The sequence below is a fragment of the Thermobia domestica genome, chromosome 3 (genome assembly GCF_964235325.1).
Source record: "Thermobia domestica chromosome 3, izTheDome1.hap1.1, whole genome shotgun sequence".
NCBI classification, from domain to species: domain Eukaryota; kingdom Metazoa; phylum Arthropoda; class Insecta; order Zygentoma; family Lepismatidae; genus Thermobia; species Thermobia domestica.
This window is the reverse complement of record NC_137456.1, coordinates 74198315-74217587: the sequence shown is the minus strand read 5'-3', so window position 1 is coordinate 74217587 and position 19273 is coordinate 74198315. Positions and strand designations below refer to the sequence as shown.

Here is a 19273-nt window from a genome sequence, read left to right as displayed (position 1 = left end):
TAAAACCCACACAAAAATTAAGAAAGTTGACATCCGAAAGGCAAAAACAACTAAACCGGGGTGAATAAAATTGTGCACAGATATTTAAAACATAAAATGAGGGAATACGCGTTTCGTATTTTCTTGAAAAAAAAAAAAGGTTGGGTGGGGCACGGATCTCTCGGTGATGAGGAGACGGTGATGATGAGTAATGGATGAAACTGTGGAATGAAGAAAGTGGGAGGAAACGGGAAAACCACGAGAAAACCCACGCTCACGGCGTTTGTCCACCACAAAGTTCACTTGGCGGAGGGTTGGGTTCGAACCCGGGACCCCAAGCACCAAAGGTGAACGCTCTACTACTGAGCCAGCGCGGCCCCCAAGGACGGGAGGAATTGCAACATAACTTGGTGTATTGACGATACGCAAAAAATAAACGAATAAGGTTTTTTTTTAATTTCTGTGGAAAAACGCTTTTAGGGGTCAAAAGGACCCATCCAAAATTTTCAATTTTGACGCCCGAAGGGAATGAAGAGGAGAACCGAAGTGAATGAAATTGTCCACAGATATTGCAGACGTATAATAAGGATTCGGATTTCGGATTTTCCTCGATAAAACGGTTGTGTGGGGCACCGACTCCTCGAATCCTTTGATCACGACAAATCAAAAGTACTATGTGGAGTGAGTGTGACGGCAGTGACTACTGTGTTAGGTGTGTCGCGTGGGACAGTGTCGAAGGTGATGACGGCCTACACAACACAAGGGAAAACCACATCGGGGAAGCGGAACAGTGGGCGGAAGAAAATCATGAGTGACCGGTCACCCCGGGTATTAAAGCGCATTGTCACGCAGAACCGTCGTGCCACTGCGAAGCAAGTGACGGAGGAACTCAATCAGCACCTCCCCCACCCTGTTTCGACAATCACAGTCCGCCGCGAATTACATGAAATGAACTTACAGGGTCGTGCTGCACGGGCCAAACCGGTCATCAGGGACCATAACGCTTTCGCATGCCGCAAATGGTGCCGCGACCATGCAACTTGGACCGTTGAGGACTGGAAACATGTGATATGGTCGGATGAGTCATCCTTCACCCTATTCCCAACCACGGGCCGTGTTTATGTGTGGAGAACGCCGAAAGAAGCTTATGATCTGCAGTGTCTCCGCCCAACTGTGAAACATGGCGGCGGCTCGGTGATGCTGTGGGCCACCATTTCATGGTTTTCATTGGGTCCTGTGGTCACACTTAGCGGACGAATCACTGCCAACGATTATGTCGCAATTTTAGACCACTTGCATCCTATGGTCCGGATGTTCCCGGACAATGACGCCATCTTCCGGGATGATAATGCACCCATTCACACAGCTGGCGTTGTTGCAGCGTGGTTTGAGGAACATCGGGATGAAGTTCAACACCTCCCCTGGCCCGCACAATTCCCAGATCTCAACATAGTTGAACATCTGTGGTCCATCTTGGAAACACGACTCCGGCGACGATTTCCACCTCCATCCTCTCTCACAGAACTGGTCGATGCCCTGCACGAGGAATGGTATAAAATTCCACTTGCTACCATTCACGATCTCTATGCCTCCATTCCACGTCGCATCAAGGCTATTCTGAAGGCGAAATGTGGCCCGACACCATATTAATCTGGTAAGTTGCAATTTTGTTCAGGTGTTTCCATTTTTCTGATTACCATCTGTATTTTGTAACATCTCTGAATTGTTGAATGTGTTATAATATATAAGTATATACACGCCTGTCAAATAAAATTAATATTTTCAAATCCTTATTATGAAAAGGGAAATGTTTCAGTCTGTGAGTAACGCTAATTCCTAATGGCTAACACTCTCGTTAATAGGTACCGTTACCTGCGCTGTCTGAATGACGCCAATAGATGGTGCTAGCGTGCAGGCAAAAACTATTGTGAAGATTTAATTCCAACTTTTTTTTTTAAAAAAAATGCATTGTTTCAGTTTAATTATTTCAAGATACAAGAAAAGCATATGTCTACAGTAATATATTGAAAGTGGATAGTGACATGCTCAACATGAACATGCTTTGCTCTTTATTATTATTAAGATAAGGGCCGTTACAATATTTAGATTTGAACATTAATATTTGTGTAACCACAAATTAGTTGGGTAAACAAACAAACAAACAAACAAAAAATAAATGCAACAATTTGAACTCTTAGTTAAGCATTATTTTAACCTATAGCGTACAGATCTGGTGGAGGACTAGTACATAATAAAGCAAGCAGAAAAAAATTGTTATAGTGAAAAGATTGAATCTTCTTTTCGTGGGAAGGTGCATTTTAGTTTTATATGTATATTTCCACGGCATCAAACAAGTAGCTAACTTAGCCTTCTTTTGGAATTATACGAGGGTTGGAACTTAAATAGTGGCAACACTGCTGTGGAGACACTATGCAATGAAATGTACTAGTGGCGCTGATAGCGCACGTTGTTGACATACTTACCTAACCTCCGAGCAAATAGACTCGCCCGTCGCCGGCAGGCGCACAAGCGAAAAAGCACAGTCACTTGTAAGCGAGCGGTCTAACGTAAAGGAACCCATCGTGACGCAATTTTGCGCATGCCCAGGCGTTCCTTCAGGATGCGAAGCACAGTCGTATGCGCTAAGGGCGAGCTCACGAATCGTCAGGCGTCGATCACTGTCCACTAACGCGGCAACAGCTTGCACTTCTTCTTCAGAGACGCTAGGACGACCTGCCCGATACATGTCTGTCAGTTTGCCGACCTTCGTTGAAGGCTTTTACCCCCGTGCCACTGTTCTGTACGGCAATGCCTATTCCCCACACGCCTCTTGAAGTCCTTGATGACTGTCGTGCTGTATGATTTCTGGCACATTCAATTTTGATCCAACTCTGTTGTTCCTGTTTCGAAAACATACTGACACCTTTACGTTAGACCGCTCGCTCACAAGTGACTGTGCTTCCTTCGCTTGTACGCCTGCCAGTGACGTGCGACGGGCGAGTCTATTTGCTCGGAGGTTAGGTAGGTATGTCAACAACGTGCGTTACCAGCGCCACTAGTACATTTCATTGCATAGTGTCTCCACAGCAGTGTTGCCACTATTTAAGTTCCAACCCTCGTATAAACACATAAAATAAAAATTTTATGATTAAAAAGAAAAGTCGTTCTAGTATTTTATTTATGAGTTTTGGTTTTAAAAACGCCACATACGTAACGTTCCACTCTCTCGAAAAAAAATCAATTTCTGAGAGAAACCTGGCCAGCTGTGTTACGTTTATGAGTTGTGTCAGTCATACTAGTGATAAAAAAATAAAACTCACTTAGTACTACAATGAAACTTCCCTTAACGGGTACCTGCATAATACGGACAGATTTTTTGTCCAGGTAAAAATATATTTGTTGTTACGGAAGAGGACTCTTCCTTTTACAGATACTCTCAATACAGACATAGACCGCCTTATGCAGAGTCGTTTTGACAAATGATTAGCATCATGCTAAACGCCCGACTTCTGCAGGAAGCATATGTAAGTCGAACGCTTTAATATGACACTAATCACACGTCAGAAGGAATCTGCATATGGCCCAGAGAATCTTCTTTTAACCTCAACGTTTTAGTAACCTCTTCATAGCAGAGAAAAATTATTCTCAGCTCATTGTATTTAGCACAAAAAAATACTTACAAAGCATTTAAAAATAAATCTTCAAGTTATTCCAACTGATCCATGAGTTACAAGCAAGTTTCGATCAGAAACTGCTATCCAGGGGCCGCGGTTTCTCAGTGGTAGAGCATTCACCTCTGATGCTTGGGGTCCCGGGTTCGATCCGAGCCCCGCCAAGTGAACTTTGTGGTGGACAAACACCGTGTGCGTGGGTTTCCTCGGGGTTCTCCCGTTTCCTCCCACTTTCTTCATTCCACCATTTCATTCATTACTCATAATCACCGTCTCCTTTAGCCTAACAGGCATAATCGTGGGACGTAAAACTCAAAGATTTCATCTCATTTCATTTCAGAAACTGCTATCCACAGAAGCGGTCCCGGGTTTGATTTTCGATGGGGACACTAGGTCAAGAAGGTATAAAAATCGTTTGAAGCCAGTTATCCTCAATTTTCCTCATTCACACCAGGCAAATGCTGGAATGGTACCTACCGTCCCATATCATTTTCTTCCTTTCCCACTCTCCCGAATAGTGTGATCGCCGAGGAATGTTATCCATTATTCGTGACGAACATAAAAGACCATAGATGCCGAAGGCCCAAAAACATACTTTCTAATTCCTAGTTTCTGCACAATTACATGTCACACAACTATTGCAGACTTGTCTCCAAAAAATTCATAAATTGTTGTGATTGGTTTGCTCTGTCTACATTTTCAATATTTAATAATCACATAATGCAAGGGCTATAGAAAAGGTTTGAGACCATTGTAACTTTTCGAAGTATCGACATTCCACACAACGTCTCATCCTTGTAAACCAATCCAGTGAAAGCACTGGTACCACTGGGTTTCAAACACTGCATCTCTTCTTTCTAGATATTCGTAGCATCTTCAGGGGTGGAAAACCGATACTCAAATACCTAAACAGATGATTGGCCCTTTGTCTGTAGTTCAAACTGGTGGATCCAAGTTTCATCACTGTCACAATATCTGAAACCCTTTAGAGTCCTCACTTTGAAATATCTAAAGCATGTCTTGACACCATTCCACTTTCGTTTGCTTTTGATTTTTACTAAAGTTGCGTTCCACCCGCCGAGATGAAATCTTTCTTACACACAAGTGTTTATGCAGGATGGTTGAAACATTCGGCGCACTAATCCCAAGGGCACATTCGATGTCACTCACGGATCGTCCTTAATCATCTGCTCCACGGCACCAATGTTTTCCTCTGTTACTGCTGCTGATAGCCGTCCACTGTGACCCTCGTCTTCTAATGAGGTCTGGCCCCGTTTAAATTCTAAAAATTAACGACACACTGTTCTACGCGAAGGTGCGTTCTCTCCAAAGGTTCGTGTGAACCTTCCCAGTAACTCGGATTCGTTTAAAAAACATTTGAAGTCGTACAGAGTTATAGCTTACAAATCATTTCTTTCCAACACCATGCCTGCGGTGAAAATAGTGGCAACTACGGTCATTTAACAAAACACTGTTCACCACGTCGTATGGCATGATCGTCGCGAGACTGAGAGAGTTCCCTTACAAAGAGGGTATGCTTCTCATGCATGCAAAATTTTACTCCTTCAATGTGCCGTTTGGCTACATCTCAAATTATTCCTAGTCACCTTTGTAATTTTCCATATTCTTATTGGGTTGTTTTCGCCTTCAATAGTCAGTAAGCGAATTAAGGCATGAACTTAAGAATATTCACGGAAACATTATATTTTCTAACGAGGTAAGGTGATTTTAGTTTAGCGTCCCGTTCAGCAGCGAGGCTATATGAGACGTGGACCTACTGATTAACGTGGAATCCGAACATGAGCTCCCGCCGGGAATTGAACCCGGGTCTCCCACGCCAAAGGCGCGTACGCTAACCGCTTAGCCACGAGGGAGCTCTATATTTTCTAACGAATACCCATAGAAACACATCTCCCAGAAATACTTCTGTTCCTTTACAGAGGATGATTTCTCCATCATTCTCCCAGTAATATGAACACTGAGTATAGTATTTCGAAAGTAGTCTTTATTTACTTTTATAAACAAGGTATTTACTGTATACGATTACCACATGAACTATGAGTAATATCAGTTTGTATAATCTCGTCTCTGTAACAGACACTTCTCATTTTCGGACAAAATACCATGTCCAATCGGTGTCCGTTATTGTGAGGTTTTGCTGTATACGAATCTTAAACAACTGAAATGAAAAGTAAATGCACTAGTTTACTCACACATATACGGCAAGAAACAGAACGAGGAGGTGGAAAATTTCATAGAGGTTTACTTCAATTTGTATTCTTTTATGACCTTGGAGCTTCCGATTAAAGCCCGGAGCTATTAAAATAAATGCAGAAATATTGTTTAGGGATCCGGCTTTTCGAGTGGGTGGTCAAAATTTGTCGTATGAAGAAAGAAAGAAAAAACAAGAGATTCCACATTATTTTATTATTTTGTGAAGAGAGGCTGACTGCACAAGTTGCTTCAAATAAATCTTAAAGCTTTTAATAGCCGTTTTCACACCCTTCTGCTGATCATTTCCGAACTAACGTTTACTGTAAAATACATTTTTTTTTTTTTTTTTAGAGAATTGTCAGTAACGTAACAGCTAATAAATATGCAAATAAAGACATGATGAATTATTAAACTGCGATTCAAGTTCACATTAAACAGCTACCATTTTCAATCTATTTTTCGTATATATACGAGGACAAATCAATAAAGAATGATCATAAATGAATAAAACATAATCACTTGTACTAATCCTCCAAATGTTGATGGTCTTTTTCAAAATAGTCCCCATTACAAGCAATGCACTTTTCCCAACGATTCTGCCAGTCATCAAAGACATGCTGGAAGCCATTTTTGGAGAGATCCTTCAAAATCGCCCCCGCAGCGTTCACCACTGTCCCTGAAGATACGAAACGCCGTCCCCGGGGGTGTTTCTTCAAAATTGGAAAAAGAAAGAAATCATAAGGGGCTAAATCAGGGCTATATAGAGGATGGAGTACACAGAAATCTTTGCACGATAGTCAACAGAATTTTCTATACTGTTCTTCGTGTGTCACTTCCAAGTTGCTTTATGCGAAACTGAAACTCTGTGTGCTTGAACAGCTGCCAAGGTCACATTCCTGACGCCATGGCCTTCAAACTTACTCGATCTATTCATCACTTCTATCATTACACAGACGTGTTTCGTTTTCTGTGCCTTGCTGTTGTATTCACCTCATAAACACTGATGCTCAGTCTTTATTGATCAGCCTACGTATATTATATTACACAAGATACCAAAAGAGTTCTTGCCGTTTTTAACGTCCTATTTATCAAGCGTTCACAAAGAGGAAACGAAATGACACACGTATCTGCCAAGCGAAAGTCTGCCCATCGACTTTCAGTAATACAGGCACGTTGCGCACACACAGCAAACATTGCTCGTCCAATGTCGAAGAAAAATTGAAATATCAAAGCAGCTTGTTCGCGTGTGTTTGTTGTATGACTTTAAGGTGGTCCTGTCAGCTACCACATCAAGCCGCCCTACATGCCAGGCATTTGGGTAGAATGACATGAACGAACGCTCCACCAGGCACTGGTTCTAGAAATTCCGTTTGGGAGATGTGAGCTCTTCGGATGAACCTCGCAGTGGACTACCACATGTTCTGAAAGCAGCCATCGATGAGGATATTGGTCTAACGTGTGACGAATTTGCAAAAATAGTTCCATTTTTCCGCTGAAACAGTCAGACTTCACCTGGGATAGGGAAGTCATACAAGTTAAGCAAGTGGGTGCCCAAAACATGGTCGGCAGCTAACAAGGAACACCGAATGATACATAGCCTTTTTGTTCTTACTTGGCACCTGAACACCCCATTTTGGATCGTTTGCTCACTGGTGATAAAAAGTGGGTTCTCTATGACACTCTGGAACGTACCAGACATTAATTGTTGCCACGTGATACTGTTCCTTACACCTAAAGACCACCTCTGCACCCACGAAAAGTTAAGCTTTCTGTATGGTGGAATTGTCGGCAAGTGGTGTATTACGAGCTCCTTCTATCTGGTCAGACCATCACTCCTGACCTTTACTCTTAGTAGCTGCAAACGGTGCATCGTGCACTGCGGCAGAAGGAGACGGCATTGCTGAATCGCAAAGGTGTGCTGTTCTTGCACGACAATGCCAAGCCATGTGTGGCAAAGAAGATCCGGGAGACTCTTCAGCAACTTGATTGGAAGACACTGTGTTCACCGGACCTTGCGCCAACAGATTACCACCTGTTTCATTCCCTCGACAACTACCTTTTGTAGCAGATCCTTCGCAAATGAGGGAGACCTGAGGAACGCACTCACGGACTTCTTTGCAACAACGGCCATCGAATTTTATCACAAGAGTACTGCGCAGCTGCAAGAATGTTGGCAAAAAGTGTTATATGCTATGAATATTACTTCGAAACCTAAAGGTCCTCTGCTTTACTCTTTATTTATCACTGCTCTAGAACGGCAAGAACTTTTCTGCTTCCCTTGTATTATATTATATGCATACATTTGATTAAATTGACTACTCTGACAAAAATAGACATCCCGATTAGGATTAGGAAATAGATGTCTGACTTTAGGCATCTCTACCATATTAGCCCGTCATGTAGTGCGACTTCCCTCGGAAATCACACTAGCCGGGGAACTAGGGAGGAAGAAAAGAATGGGAAGGAAGGACGCGGTGTGAACCAATATGTTCGATATCATCCCGAAATTTGCCTGGTGTGAATTAGCAGAACTCAGGAACACCTCACTTAAGATTGCCGGCCTGAAAAAGCTTTCATACTTTTTCGAGCGAGTGTCCCCACAGATAATCGAATCCGGGACCGCTCGTATTAAAGGCCAGTGTTAGCGACTACATTACGCTGGGCCAGATGTAGGCACTCAGAAAATAAGCCTATACCTAAGCATTTGAAATGGAAATGAGATCTTTAATTTACGTCCCACGTTTATGATGCTGGAGTTAGTACTTGGTAGAGTCCAATTTAGCAGTACGTAATGCTTCCACCCTATGTAGCACGGTATCCAGAGTCACTGATAATATGTTGTGGGAGTCGATAATATCTGTCACAGAGCTCCTCAAGCAACTGCTGTTTATGGCAGTTTGTGCAATTGTAGTTGCAAGATGTCAAACACTATCTATAAGACTCATACCTGGGGAATATCCACGGAATGGCCAAGTTTGAACTTCAATTTTGCCTTTTAAAGCGCTGGTCAGCTTTCGTCTATAACACAGTGACCCGTCATATATTAATTTCGTGAAGTTCCGGAACATTTCGTGTCTGAAAGAACAGTAGCAATCCACCTTGAAATATACCTCAATGTATTTTTCTTTATTGTATTACCATTGCAAAAGATAAGGTTAGTACAACCACTTTTAAAAATTAAACCCCACATCGTGGCATTTACGTCGTCGTGTTTCACCGTAGGACAGTGATACTGTGGTGAATCATAGTCTGTTGATCGCCTCCACGCCCACTGACGACAGCTGTCTGAAAATTGGCAAAATCAACTTTCATTAGAGAATTAATCATAATTCAAATAATGTTACACATGCCAGTTACTTATTTTTTTTCTATGTCTTCTGTCATTTTGTAGGTAAAGCCTTCTTTGCGGCGACGCGTTAGTACATTCCCGAACTACAGAAATATCGATGAACACTTCATATTTATGTCAACCTCGGCTACGATGTCATTGGGAGATTTGGAAGGGTGGGTTCTTGCACGATCGCATGTTTCGGGCATGGCGTTCGTCCCGATCGACCCAATATTGAATCTAAGCATGTCTTTCCCTTCTCTTTTAACTACACTATAATCCTATTTTGGACATATAATTAAAAATTATAAAGGTAACTAAGAAAGTTCTGTCGCTTTTCGTGAAAGTCTGTGTTGCATTGGCCCTAACACCGTGAGTTGAATGAAAATGGAGATAAGGTGAAGATCAATTGGAGATAGATATGGTATGGGTATATCTAACATATTACCTGGTTGTGGCAGTTCAGTTACACCGTGAACTTGCTTAAGGACAGTGTGTCAGTGAACATGGGACCTCCACCATGAGAGCGTCACAAGGGCGTGTATGCTATACGAGTTCAAACTAGGCTAAAACGCTGCTGCAGCGGGGCAGAAGATATGCCAGGCCTTTGGTGAGCGTGTCGTGACTACGCGGACAGTGCAGCGGTGTTTAACAAGTTTAAGGACGGTAACGAAACACTCTAAGACTGACCACGTGCCGGAAGACCAACACATGTACAAAATGAAGATCTTCAGACAGCAATTGAGGCAAACAGTGGCCAGACATGTGAGGAACTGTGACTACAATTCAGTGTGAGTGGAGAAATCGTTCGACAGCACCTCTATCAACTTGGAAAGTACTACAAGTTGGGTCGATGGGTCCCACATGATTTGACTCCAGACCAGAAGGCAACGCGAGCAGACACCTGTGTTTCTTTTCGTCTCGTCTGTGGAAGGAGCCATTTCTGGACAGGGTGTTGCCATGTGATGAGAAGTAGGTCCTGTACGAAGCTCCACGGCGTCGTCATCATTGGTTAGAATCCCATGAACCTGTTCTAAAACAGCCGAAACCAGCACTGTGTTTGGTGGACTGCTCACAGTATCATGGATCGGAAACTATTACCAGCTGGTCAAAGCATCAGTGGAACTGTGTACTGTCAGCATTTGAGCCGTGCTCAAAACTTAGAACTCCAGAGCCAGCACTTCTGAATCGCAAAGGGATCCTCCTGTTACAGTACAACGCTAAGCCCTACGTAGCTAGGATGACACGCGACACCATTCTACGCCTTGAATGGGAAACACTATTGCATCCGCCATACTCCCCGGACATTGCACCGTACAATTATCACTGGCCCATTCCTTGGACAATCACTTTAGAGGACGCCAGCTCAAATCCCTAGTAGAAGTGCAAAATGCACTTGATACCTTCTTTGCTTCACGAACCACCAAGTTCTACAGCGATGGAATCCATGGCCTTCCACAACACTGGCAGAAGGTCGTCAATGCTGATGGGGACTATCTTTAATCTTCCAGGTACGTCTTAGGTGACATATCGATGTTCGAAGGTTATGGGTGAAAAAGCGAAATAACTTTCTTGGTTACCTTTACATTAATTACTAATGTATTCTGTTACGAAACTCTTGAAGAAAGCTGTTAAACGCGTCCAGTTGTCATTCTTAAAGCTCAATGCTTATCGTAAGCATCAAAAAGAAAGGATATGTTTCTTTTTAAGTAATAAAAATGGGGCTTCCACATCAAACAAAGAAATATACTTGATATTATCCTTAAAGGTTACTTTAAAACTTTCGAGACCGTGTGGTTAAAGTGTCAACAACGGTAGTGACACTTACTTAATCCTCTCCTGTGTGAACACTAATTACGATACCGAGATGATGTCTTCTATGCCAAATGTAGTTGGACCACAGTTTATACTGATGGTAATTTTCTTTTCCTGAGTGTCGAATTTCCCTCTCAAATTTGAGCCCGAAGTCCAAACTTCGAGAATTTTCGAATTTGCATTTTTATCAGTATAACTCCTTCGTTTTCGAAAGATCTCCTTAGGACTTGTCAGATATATACCCCATATGGATACCTACTTTTTTTTTAGACCAATTTGAACAACTCACAATCAGTGCTGCCAACTAGGATAATTAAATTTTTCCATTTTTCGGTCAAACATTTCTAAATTTTCGAATTTATGTTTATAAATTAGTACCTATACGTACGAATGCAAGTCAACTTACGCCAGTCGAACATCAGTTCTTACTGAACAAAAGCAAGTACAAATCGTTACAAGTGGGTAATTAGTGGGCGCACGAAAAATTCTAATGTGAGTTCTAAACCTTGATTTTTTTTTTTTTACTTGTCTGTATACCATTACCTATTTTTTAAATTACACGCTTTGTTTCTTAGATATCGATATGATACTTTTCGGATATATTAGTAGTATATCAAAGTTTATTTTAAGATAGTTTGCGCCTGTCTGGTAGCAGTGTTTCCAGCCACAGAAAATTTAATTTCCTATTTTAGGGGAAGAAAATCGGAAAAATTCTTTTTCCACCCTCTTGTAGGCTACATCGAGACAAACGTACCAGTATCTGAAAGCCTCGTCTTTTCCCTACACAACGCTCCATAGAAAGTTTCATTAGGATAATTAGGGAAAGTACATACGGGGTTTACAGTAGACCTTGTTCTCTAAGTGGAAAGATAATTTTGACTTTTTTTTATGTAGAATGAGATATTTTTTAATGATATGCTTAGTTCATTAGATATAGTCATGATACTTTTAGGATATATTAGAGGCGTACAAAAGTTTATTTTAAGATAGTTTGCGCTTGTCTGGTAACAGTGTTTCCAGCCACAGAAAATTTAAATTCCTGATTTTAGATGAAAAATTCGGAAAATATCCCGCTTTTCCCTTTATAATTATCCTCTTGTTGGTCACATTGGAACAAACGTACGAATATCTGAAAGCCTCGTGTTTGGCCAACACAATGCATCACAGAAAGTTTCAATAGGACAATTAGGGAAGCTGCAACACCTGCATAACTGATGATTTTTGCTTCTGAGGCAGAAAAAGTATAAATATTTCGTGTGTACGATGAGAGAGAATTTTTTCTTTCTGTCTTTTTATGGCAGTCAACGACTTCCCGTTTTCACTGTACGTTGTCAACATACCAATGAATTTTTTGAGGTGACTTGAACCCATGTTGCAACAGTGGTGCCCTCCAAAAAATTTTAAAATTCAGCTAGGGATTTTTTTGTGAATTTTCACATCTACATTTCCCTTCATAATTTCCCTCCCGCTGACAACACTGCATCCAAACCTACGCCATAAAATTGTCACGCCCTTTTTCCAGAAAATAAGGTCTTAACCATATCAGTTGAGTAAATAATCTTTGAGTTATACTTAATTAACTGAAAGTCTCCGAAAACGCCAAAAATGACCATGTCTCGTAAGGGTTAATAAGATACTACATTGATGGTTATTTGTTAGTGATGAATTTAACAATCAATCTTAATTCTAGACGCCATATGTTTTCGTTTATATTTACTTTGCAGGATGGACACAATTTAGTCTTACTGCTTTCTAACTATCGCATTTTGCACTTTACATACATACATACATACATACATACATATATATATATACTGATTGATACAATTATATCAATCACTATATGGTAGGGATGCATATCTACTACTAGTAAATAAAAATCCTCATACCTTAAAACATCCAAAGGACATAAAATTTGGGAGCGATTTCGAGGTACATTTTACATCTTACTCTCAGCGCATCCAAAGAAAACTTGTTGAATAAAAGATATTATCTTACTCCCGATACTAATTCATCACTTTCATTGTACATGATGAGCAAGCAGAGAAGTCATAATGTATTTTATGTAGTAACTTTAAACTCATCGCTTTCATTGTACAGTCCGCAGCAATAAACCTGCAACATGAGCATGAAAGTTTATTGTGAAACTACGAAGTCCTTTGCTCCAAAATAAGTGTGCAGCGGAGGACGCCGAGGTTTCTCCTGCGTGGTTCGTGCCACTTAGACGTTATGTTGATTCCCTGGGCTGTTAGGCGTAGTTTCACAATAAACTTACATGCTCATGTTGCAGGTTTTTTGCTGCGGACTGTAAGAAATCATAAATAACTCTTTTTTTTTGGTAGTAACTTCAAATTCATCACTTTCTTTGTACATGATGGGCCAGCAGAGAAGTCATAAATAATGTAAAGAGTGGCCCAAAAGTAGGTGTACAGACCTACATACATAAAACCATACACGACTGTATACCTACTTTCGGGCCACTCTGTATTTTAAGTAGCAACAAGTTCTCCTTTAGATATGCTCTAAAGGAGGAAGAGGTGTAGAATGTGGTTATTTTTATGTCTTTTGGAAGTTCCAACATATGAGATTTTTTTATTTAGTGCTAATAAATGTATATACTTTGTCCCCCTTCTTCTCCCAATACAAATTTTGTTTGTTTCTGGTTATGATTAATATTTCAGATATTTATACTTCGGCTAAATATAAAGATAAACTGGATTTAGAAAAGCAAATATGCAAGAAATAATGAACCACAAAATGCGCTATCTTTTTGTCTTTTAACAAAACAGACTAAAAAAAGTACCTGTTCTATAATTTATCACATACAGAATTAACGTACACAACTGACATTAAAGCTTCGACACAGTTTTCAGTTGATCCTCCTATTCTCAATAAATAACAGTTAAAAATATCTTACATTGACATGAATTTGGAACATTTTTACTCTGTAGCCTCTAACGGTTCTACTTTCACCATTTCTATCTTACAATGATGTTTAACCGCATTCCCTAACCTCTTGTATTTTTGATTACAGAATTCACAAAAAAACGGTTTTCTGGCCGTGTGCACAAGTTCATGTCTTTTTAAATTGCTTCGTTGGTGGAAGCTTTTGGTACAGTATTTGCAACTAAATAATTTTGAATCACTATGTAATCTTTGATGAGTCTTCAAGTGTGATAACTGTGTAAATGTTTTTTCACACACACCACACACGTAATCTCTTTCTCCACTGTGTATCTTAGAATGCCTTTCCATATTCCATTTGTTTTTAAAACTTTTCTCACACTTGTCACATTGAAACGTCTCCTCCACACAATGAACTCTGATCATATGCTCTCTCATTTTCCCTACAGATGAAGTTCTTGTGCTACATATATCACAAATATATGGCTTCTCACCTACATGCTGCTTCCGGTGGAAATTACGTACACAGGCTTTCGCAAATGTTTTAAAACATATATCACAGCTATAAGGTTTACCAGACATGTGCAACTTTTTATGAGTTACTAGATTAGCTTGAGTCTTGAAACTCTTCGAACACACATCGCACTGGAATGCAATATTCAAATGAACAGCATTGAAATGACGTTTAAGATTACTCTTGATCCCAAATCTCTTATCGCATTTGTAACATTTAAAATAGTTTTCGGTGTCATGAAGTTTTTCGTGAATGTGTAGATGCTTCAAGGAAGAGAATCTCTTATGACACTGAGAACACGCATGTTCTTTAGTTTGAGCATGAGACTTGTTATAATGTACAGCAAGTTCATCCTCATCATGAAATTTCTCTTTGCACACAGAGCACGTAAATCGTTTTTCCATCAGATGAATTTGTCTATGTTGGACATAATTTTTAACTCCTTCAATGTTTTGATAACACTCTTTGCAACGAATTTGAACAACTTTTGTACGATGACTTTTCGTGTGTAGTATCGCATTTACTTTTTGTCTAAATTTTCTACCACATTTTGCACACGAAAACGGTTTTAGATTTAGATGTATCCACAAATGCTTCTCTAAATTACCTTTCTGACTAAATGCTTTGTCACAAAAATGGCACCCGAAAGGCTTCACTTTCGTATGTATAGATATAATATGCTGTTTAAGAACGTTCTTATAAAGGAAGGTTTCTTTACAATAATCACACTCCAATAATTTTGCATTGCTATTATGTTTCTGACGATGAGATGTGAACCTACGCTCATTCTTGAAAACTGCTTTACACTCATTACATTCGAAATAGGACTTCCCGTTACCATTTTCAATACGTTCTATATGGACATTTCTATGATTTTTCAGTAGAATATGATCTTGAAACGTCTCACCGCATATATTACAATGGATTCGTTCACTAAGTTCTTCAGCATGTTTAAGTGAATAACACTGTGTACACTTTGAATGAATTGTAAGATGTCTTTCTGCAGCATGAATCAAAATATGCCTTTGAAATACACGTTCCTTGGCGAATTGATCACCGCAGATTCTGCAAATGTAATCTGGTCTTGGCCCATAACTTACAGCATCTGAAAAGTAAACAAAATCTTTTATCACATAACTATATGATTTTTTTTTTTTTTTTTTTGTCGCAATTATTTTGTAATTCATCTTCATGTTTACTAAAAAGATCAATCCAAATTTGAAAATGTTTGGCTTTCTCTGTATAGTGTCCTTAAAGGTACTTTATTTTTGATTATATCTTCCATTTCATGACGGAGATAGGGCATAAATTTTCTTCACATTTAATCATAGATTTGTAGTAACACACAGATGTAAAATTAGAGGTGCAGAGAAAGAGAATAACAAAGTATAGATATAAAAGTATATAAAAATAAATGGTAATATAAGAGAACAAACTAATAGAAGTAAAAACAATAATAATAAAACTGGTACGAATTAGTTCCTTAAATTAAGCTTGACAGCCTTCATTTATATTGTGGGGTTCTAGTTCGTTCAAAGAATACTGTTATGCACGAGGAAGGATCAGAAACTAAGCTTAGAAGACCGATATTTCTGAAGTTTCGTCTGTTATAGAGCAATGAGGAGTGCGGTAATATTAATGCATAGAGTTGGCAAATGTGCAGGGTTTCACCCACCCGCCACCTACGGTGCAATTGTAGGTAAATATAAATGGTGACTCGTTTGGAAAACTGGTCTCGCGAAGAAGTCCACTCAGTTATTTGATTTCTGTGGACGAAATATATAACTGCGGCTGAAATTCACCGGCAGCTGGTAGAGGTTTACGGCTGCTAGAGAATACGTCATCGACAAGGAATGCAGTGGCCGACGCAGTACGGCATCAACAGATTTGAACACAGCTCGCGTGGATTTTGGACAAGAAGAGGATCACGTTACGGCATCTGATGGTAGAATTGGGAATGTCGTTCGGAACGAGGTCGTCGCTTCGCTTCAAACGAGAAGGTGAAACACTTCGTGACAACGTGGCTGAACACACAAACACATGATCTTTTACCAGGAGGGAATCTTCAAACTCATCCCACAATGTTACAAATTTCTTAACCGATATGGAGACTATGTCGAAAAAAAAACTAATGTATGTTGGCTGTATTGGTTGTATGAGATAATATATACACGTTTCAAGGCAGGCTTTGTAACCTTACTTTCTGATCATCCCTCATACAATACGTTAATTTTATTTACAGTGTGCTTTAAAACATAAATCTGTGGTAGAATTAGAAAAATCTTGGCTCTTCCCTCATTAATCTCAAAGTAAAGTCAGTATATTAATTTATTCAGGTTTAGAATAATAAAAACAACAGAAAGAAGTATTTGGAACCAAGAGCTTCACTAAACTTATATTACGGTACACTTATAAATCATACTGCTTCATTATTATAAAATATTTCCATTTTTTGAAAACCTCTATTTCTGTAGTGTACATTACTACGTATTAGTATTACTTAAGTATTTTCTTCAAGGCATGTACTAGGATATTTTGACTAAATATAATTTATTTCAGACTCAGTCTTTCTTCTATAGATATTGAGACACACACGATAAAATTAATGGACTTCCCAAAACACTTTTCAGTAACTACAGAAACATGAAACCGCCCTTTACGAATGTGCTGATTCAAAAAGTAATATAAAACTGTTAATCACGTGGAAGCATGCTTTATTTTTATTTATTTATTTATGTATTTATTGTCACAACTATTTTGTATTCATCTTACACCTAATTAAAGCTCAATCCACTTGGAAAACGTTTTGCCTTAATCTGAATGCCACCCGTAAGGGCTGAGGTCAACGTCAAGAAACATGAGAGATCCAGTTCAAAGTGGGGTTCGAACCATTATTTGCTTTACAATTTGGTACGTTATACGCCCTAAAAGCAAACACACTAACGTTGAGACTTCGTAGTAGCCTTAACTACGTAAATTACATTTATATAGATTCAGAGAGCCCGGAACAGTCATTCCCAACTTCATGCTTCATATCGTAATTTGCTGCTCATATTCTCAGTAAACTACATGGAAAGGAGCAGGTAGTAGAGTGTATTGAAAAAAAAAACTTCTTTTCGAAATGTTAAGGTGGGTAAAGCCGGAAAGTTGCTATTTGTGACCAAAAAGACGCCTGATTTTTCTCAGATTTTTTTGGAGATCGTTTAGATGGCGCGCATGCAATACACACAACCATTTCACAAAAATGAATATATTTTTTCTGCATTGTGGTCGTTTATTTTCTTGTTTACGACAAATATTCGTGCCTCAGGGATGGGTTTTCTATGCTGTTTTCTTATGCTTTTGGTCAAAAAATTGTCAATTTTAGGCTAAAAATGCCATTTTCTATTAATGTTTTCCAATTGGTTTTGATTTCGAGTTTTATTCGAAAGTTTTCCGATGTAAAGGACTAAATAAAAGGTTTGGCTTTCTAATTTCTAATAGTCCTTCAATTACTGTCCAGCGCTTCGCTTATTTTCATAGCTTATTAAATAGAAAATAATAGTGCTCTGAAAATAACCCAGAGCGCACCACGAAAAGGTGGCTGGATTGTGAGATCCCCCACCCAAATATATATGTATGTTGGCAAACATGATTTTTTCTAAGGGGCATGCCAAGATTTTCTTCTAGTTTTCTCCTTGGATTTTATAGTCACTTTTTGTGTCCCCTAGATTTCACTTTCGCTTTGATGTAGGCACACGCGCGCTGATTCTGATAACGGAAGGAGCAGCCTCTGTGATGATTTTCATAATTCGTTCCACTCCTTGGGTGTAGCAGGTAAAGTCTTGAATTTCTACTATTTTTGTTTGTTTGTATTTGATATAGCCATCTACTTCTTCATCTGTAACATTATTGGTCAATGGAGGTTTGTGGAAGGAGCATGAAGTCTAATCATTCATGTCATAGTAATGGTCTGCTTTAAAATTGGTGGTTTGTGAAACAAAAGTGCGAGGTCTCTTACCTTTTTTCAAGCCTCTTGCTTTCTTAGTTTCTCGTCAACCAAGATCTTTTATGTCTGAGTCTTGTTTGGTTATTAAAGCCAGCAGGTGATTTTCGGCATGGGTGAAGAATGCGTCTTGTTGAATAACGATATCAATCAGATCTCTCAAGGGATGTGCGAGAAATCAGGACAAGTATATTTCAGAAGTGTCGTGCGCGGTCCGTTAGTTACCGATGGTTCCTTCTTGATCCCAAACCACACCAGTGCGTATATCTTCATTATGTACATTGCAATAAGCTACAGTTGTTCAGAGGGGTATTATGTGCTTACATACTGCAGCAGCGCTCAGTATGCCATCGTTAACCACAACGAGTGGATTTCCTGTAACAGATTTTTGAACGGACCAACAATATATTTCGGATATTTGTTCACCTGTTTCCAGCGGTGATTGTCTGCGCAGTCTAGTGAGAAATAAGCCCAACGACTTGTTCAATCGCGGTGTTAATGACGACATGACGAGTGCTGCGTCTGTATGTAGGCACATAATACTCTTCTGAACAACTGTATCTTATTGCAATGCACATGAAGATACACACAACTGTGTGGTTTGGAATAAGGAGGAACCATCGATAACTGACGGATCACAACACTTCTGGAATATATGCACTTGTCACGATTTCTCCCACATCACTTGAGATGTCTAATTAATAGGATCATTGAACAAAACGCATGTTTTGCCCATACTGGAAAATTCATGTTGGCTTTAATAACCGACCAAAACTCAGACATATGAAATCTTGGTTGACAAGAAATTAAGAAAGCAAGAGGAGGATTGAAAAAAGGCAAAAGACTTCGCACTTTTATTTTAT

The 19273-nt window shown here is 39.5% G+C and overlaps 1 protein-coding gene across 2 annotated transcripts in view; it reads right to left on the bottom strand.

The window, feature by feature from the left end:
• Nucleotides 1-13765: 13765 nt before the first annotated feature.
• The window catches only part of LOC145680516 (uncharacterized), a 28778-nt gene continuing 23270 nt past the window's right edge, over nt 13766-19273 (bottom strand). For both annotated transcript variants that reach the window (XM_081751118.1, XM_081751119.1), the window contains exon 5: nt 13766-15530. In XM_081751118.1, the coding sequence (XP_081607244.1) occupies nt 13948-15530 (1583 nt within the window). In that variant the 3' untranslated portion in view covers nt 13766-13947. The remainder of the gene's footprint in view (nt 15531-19273) is intronic.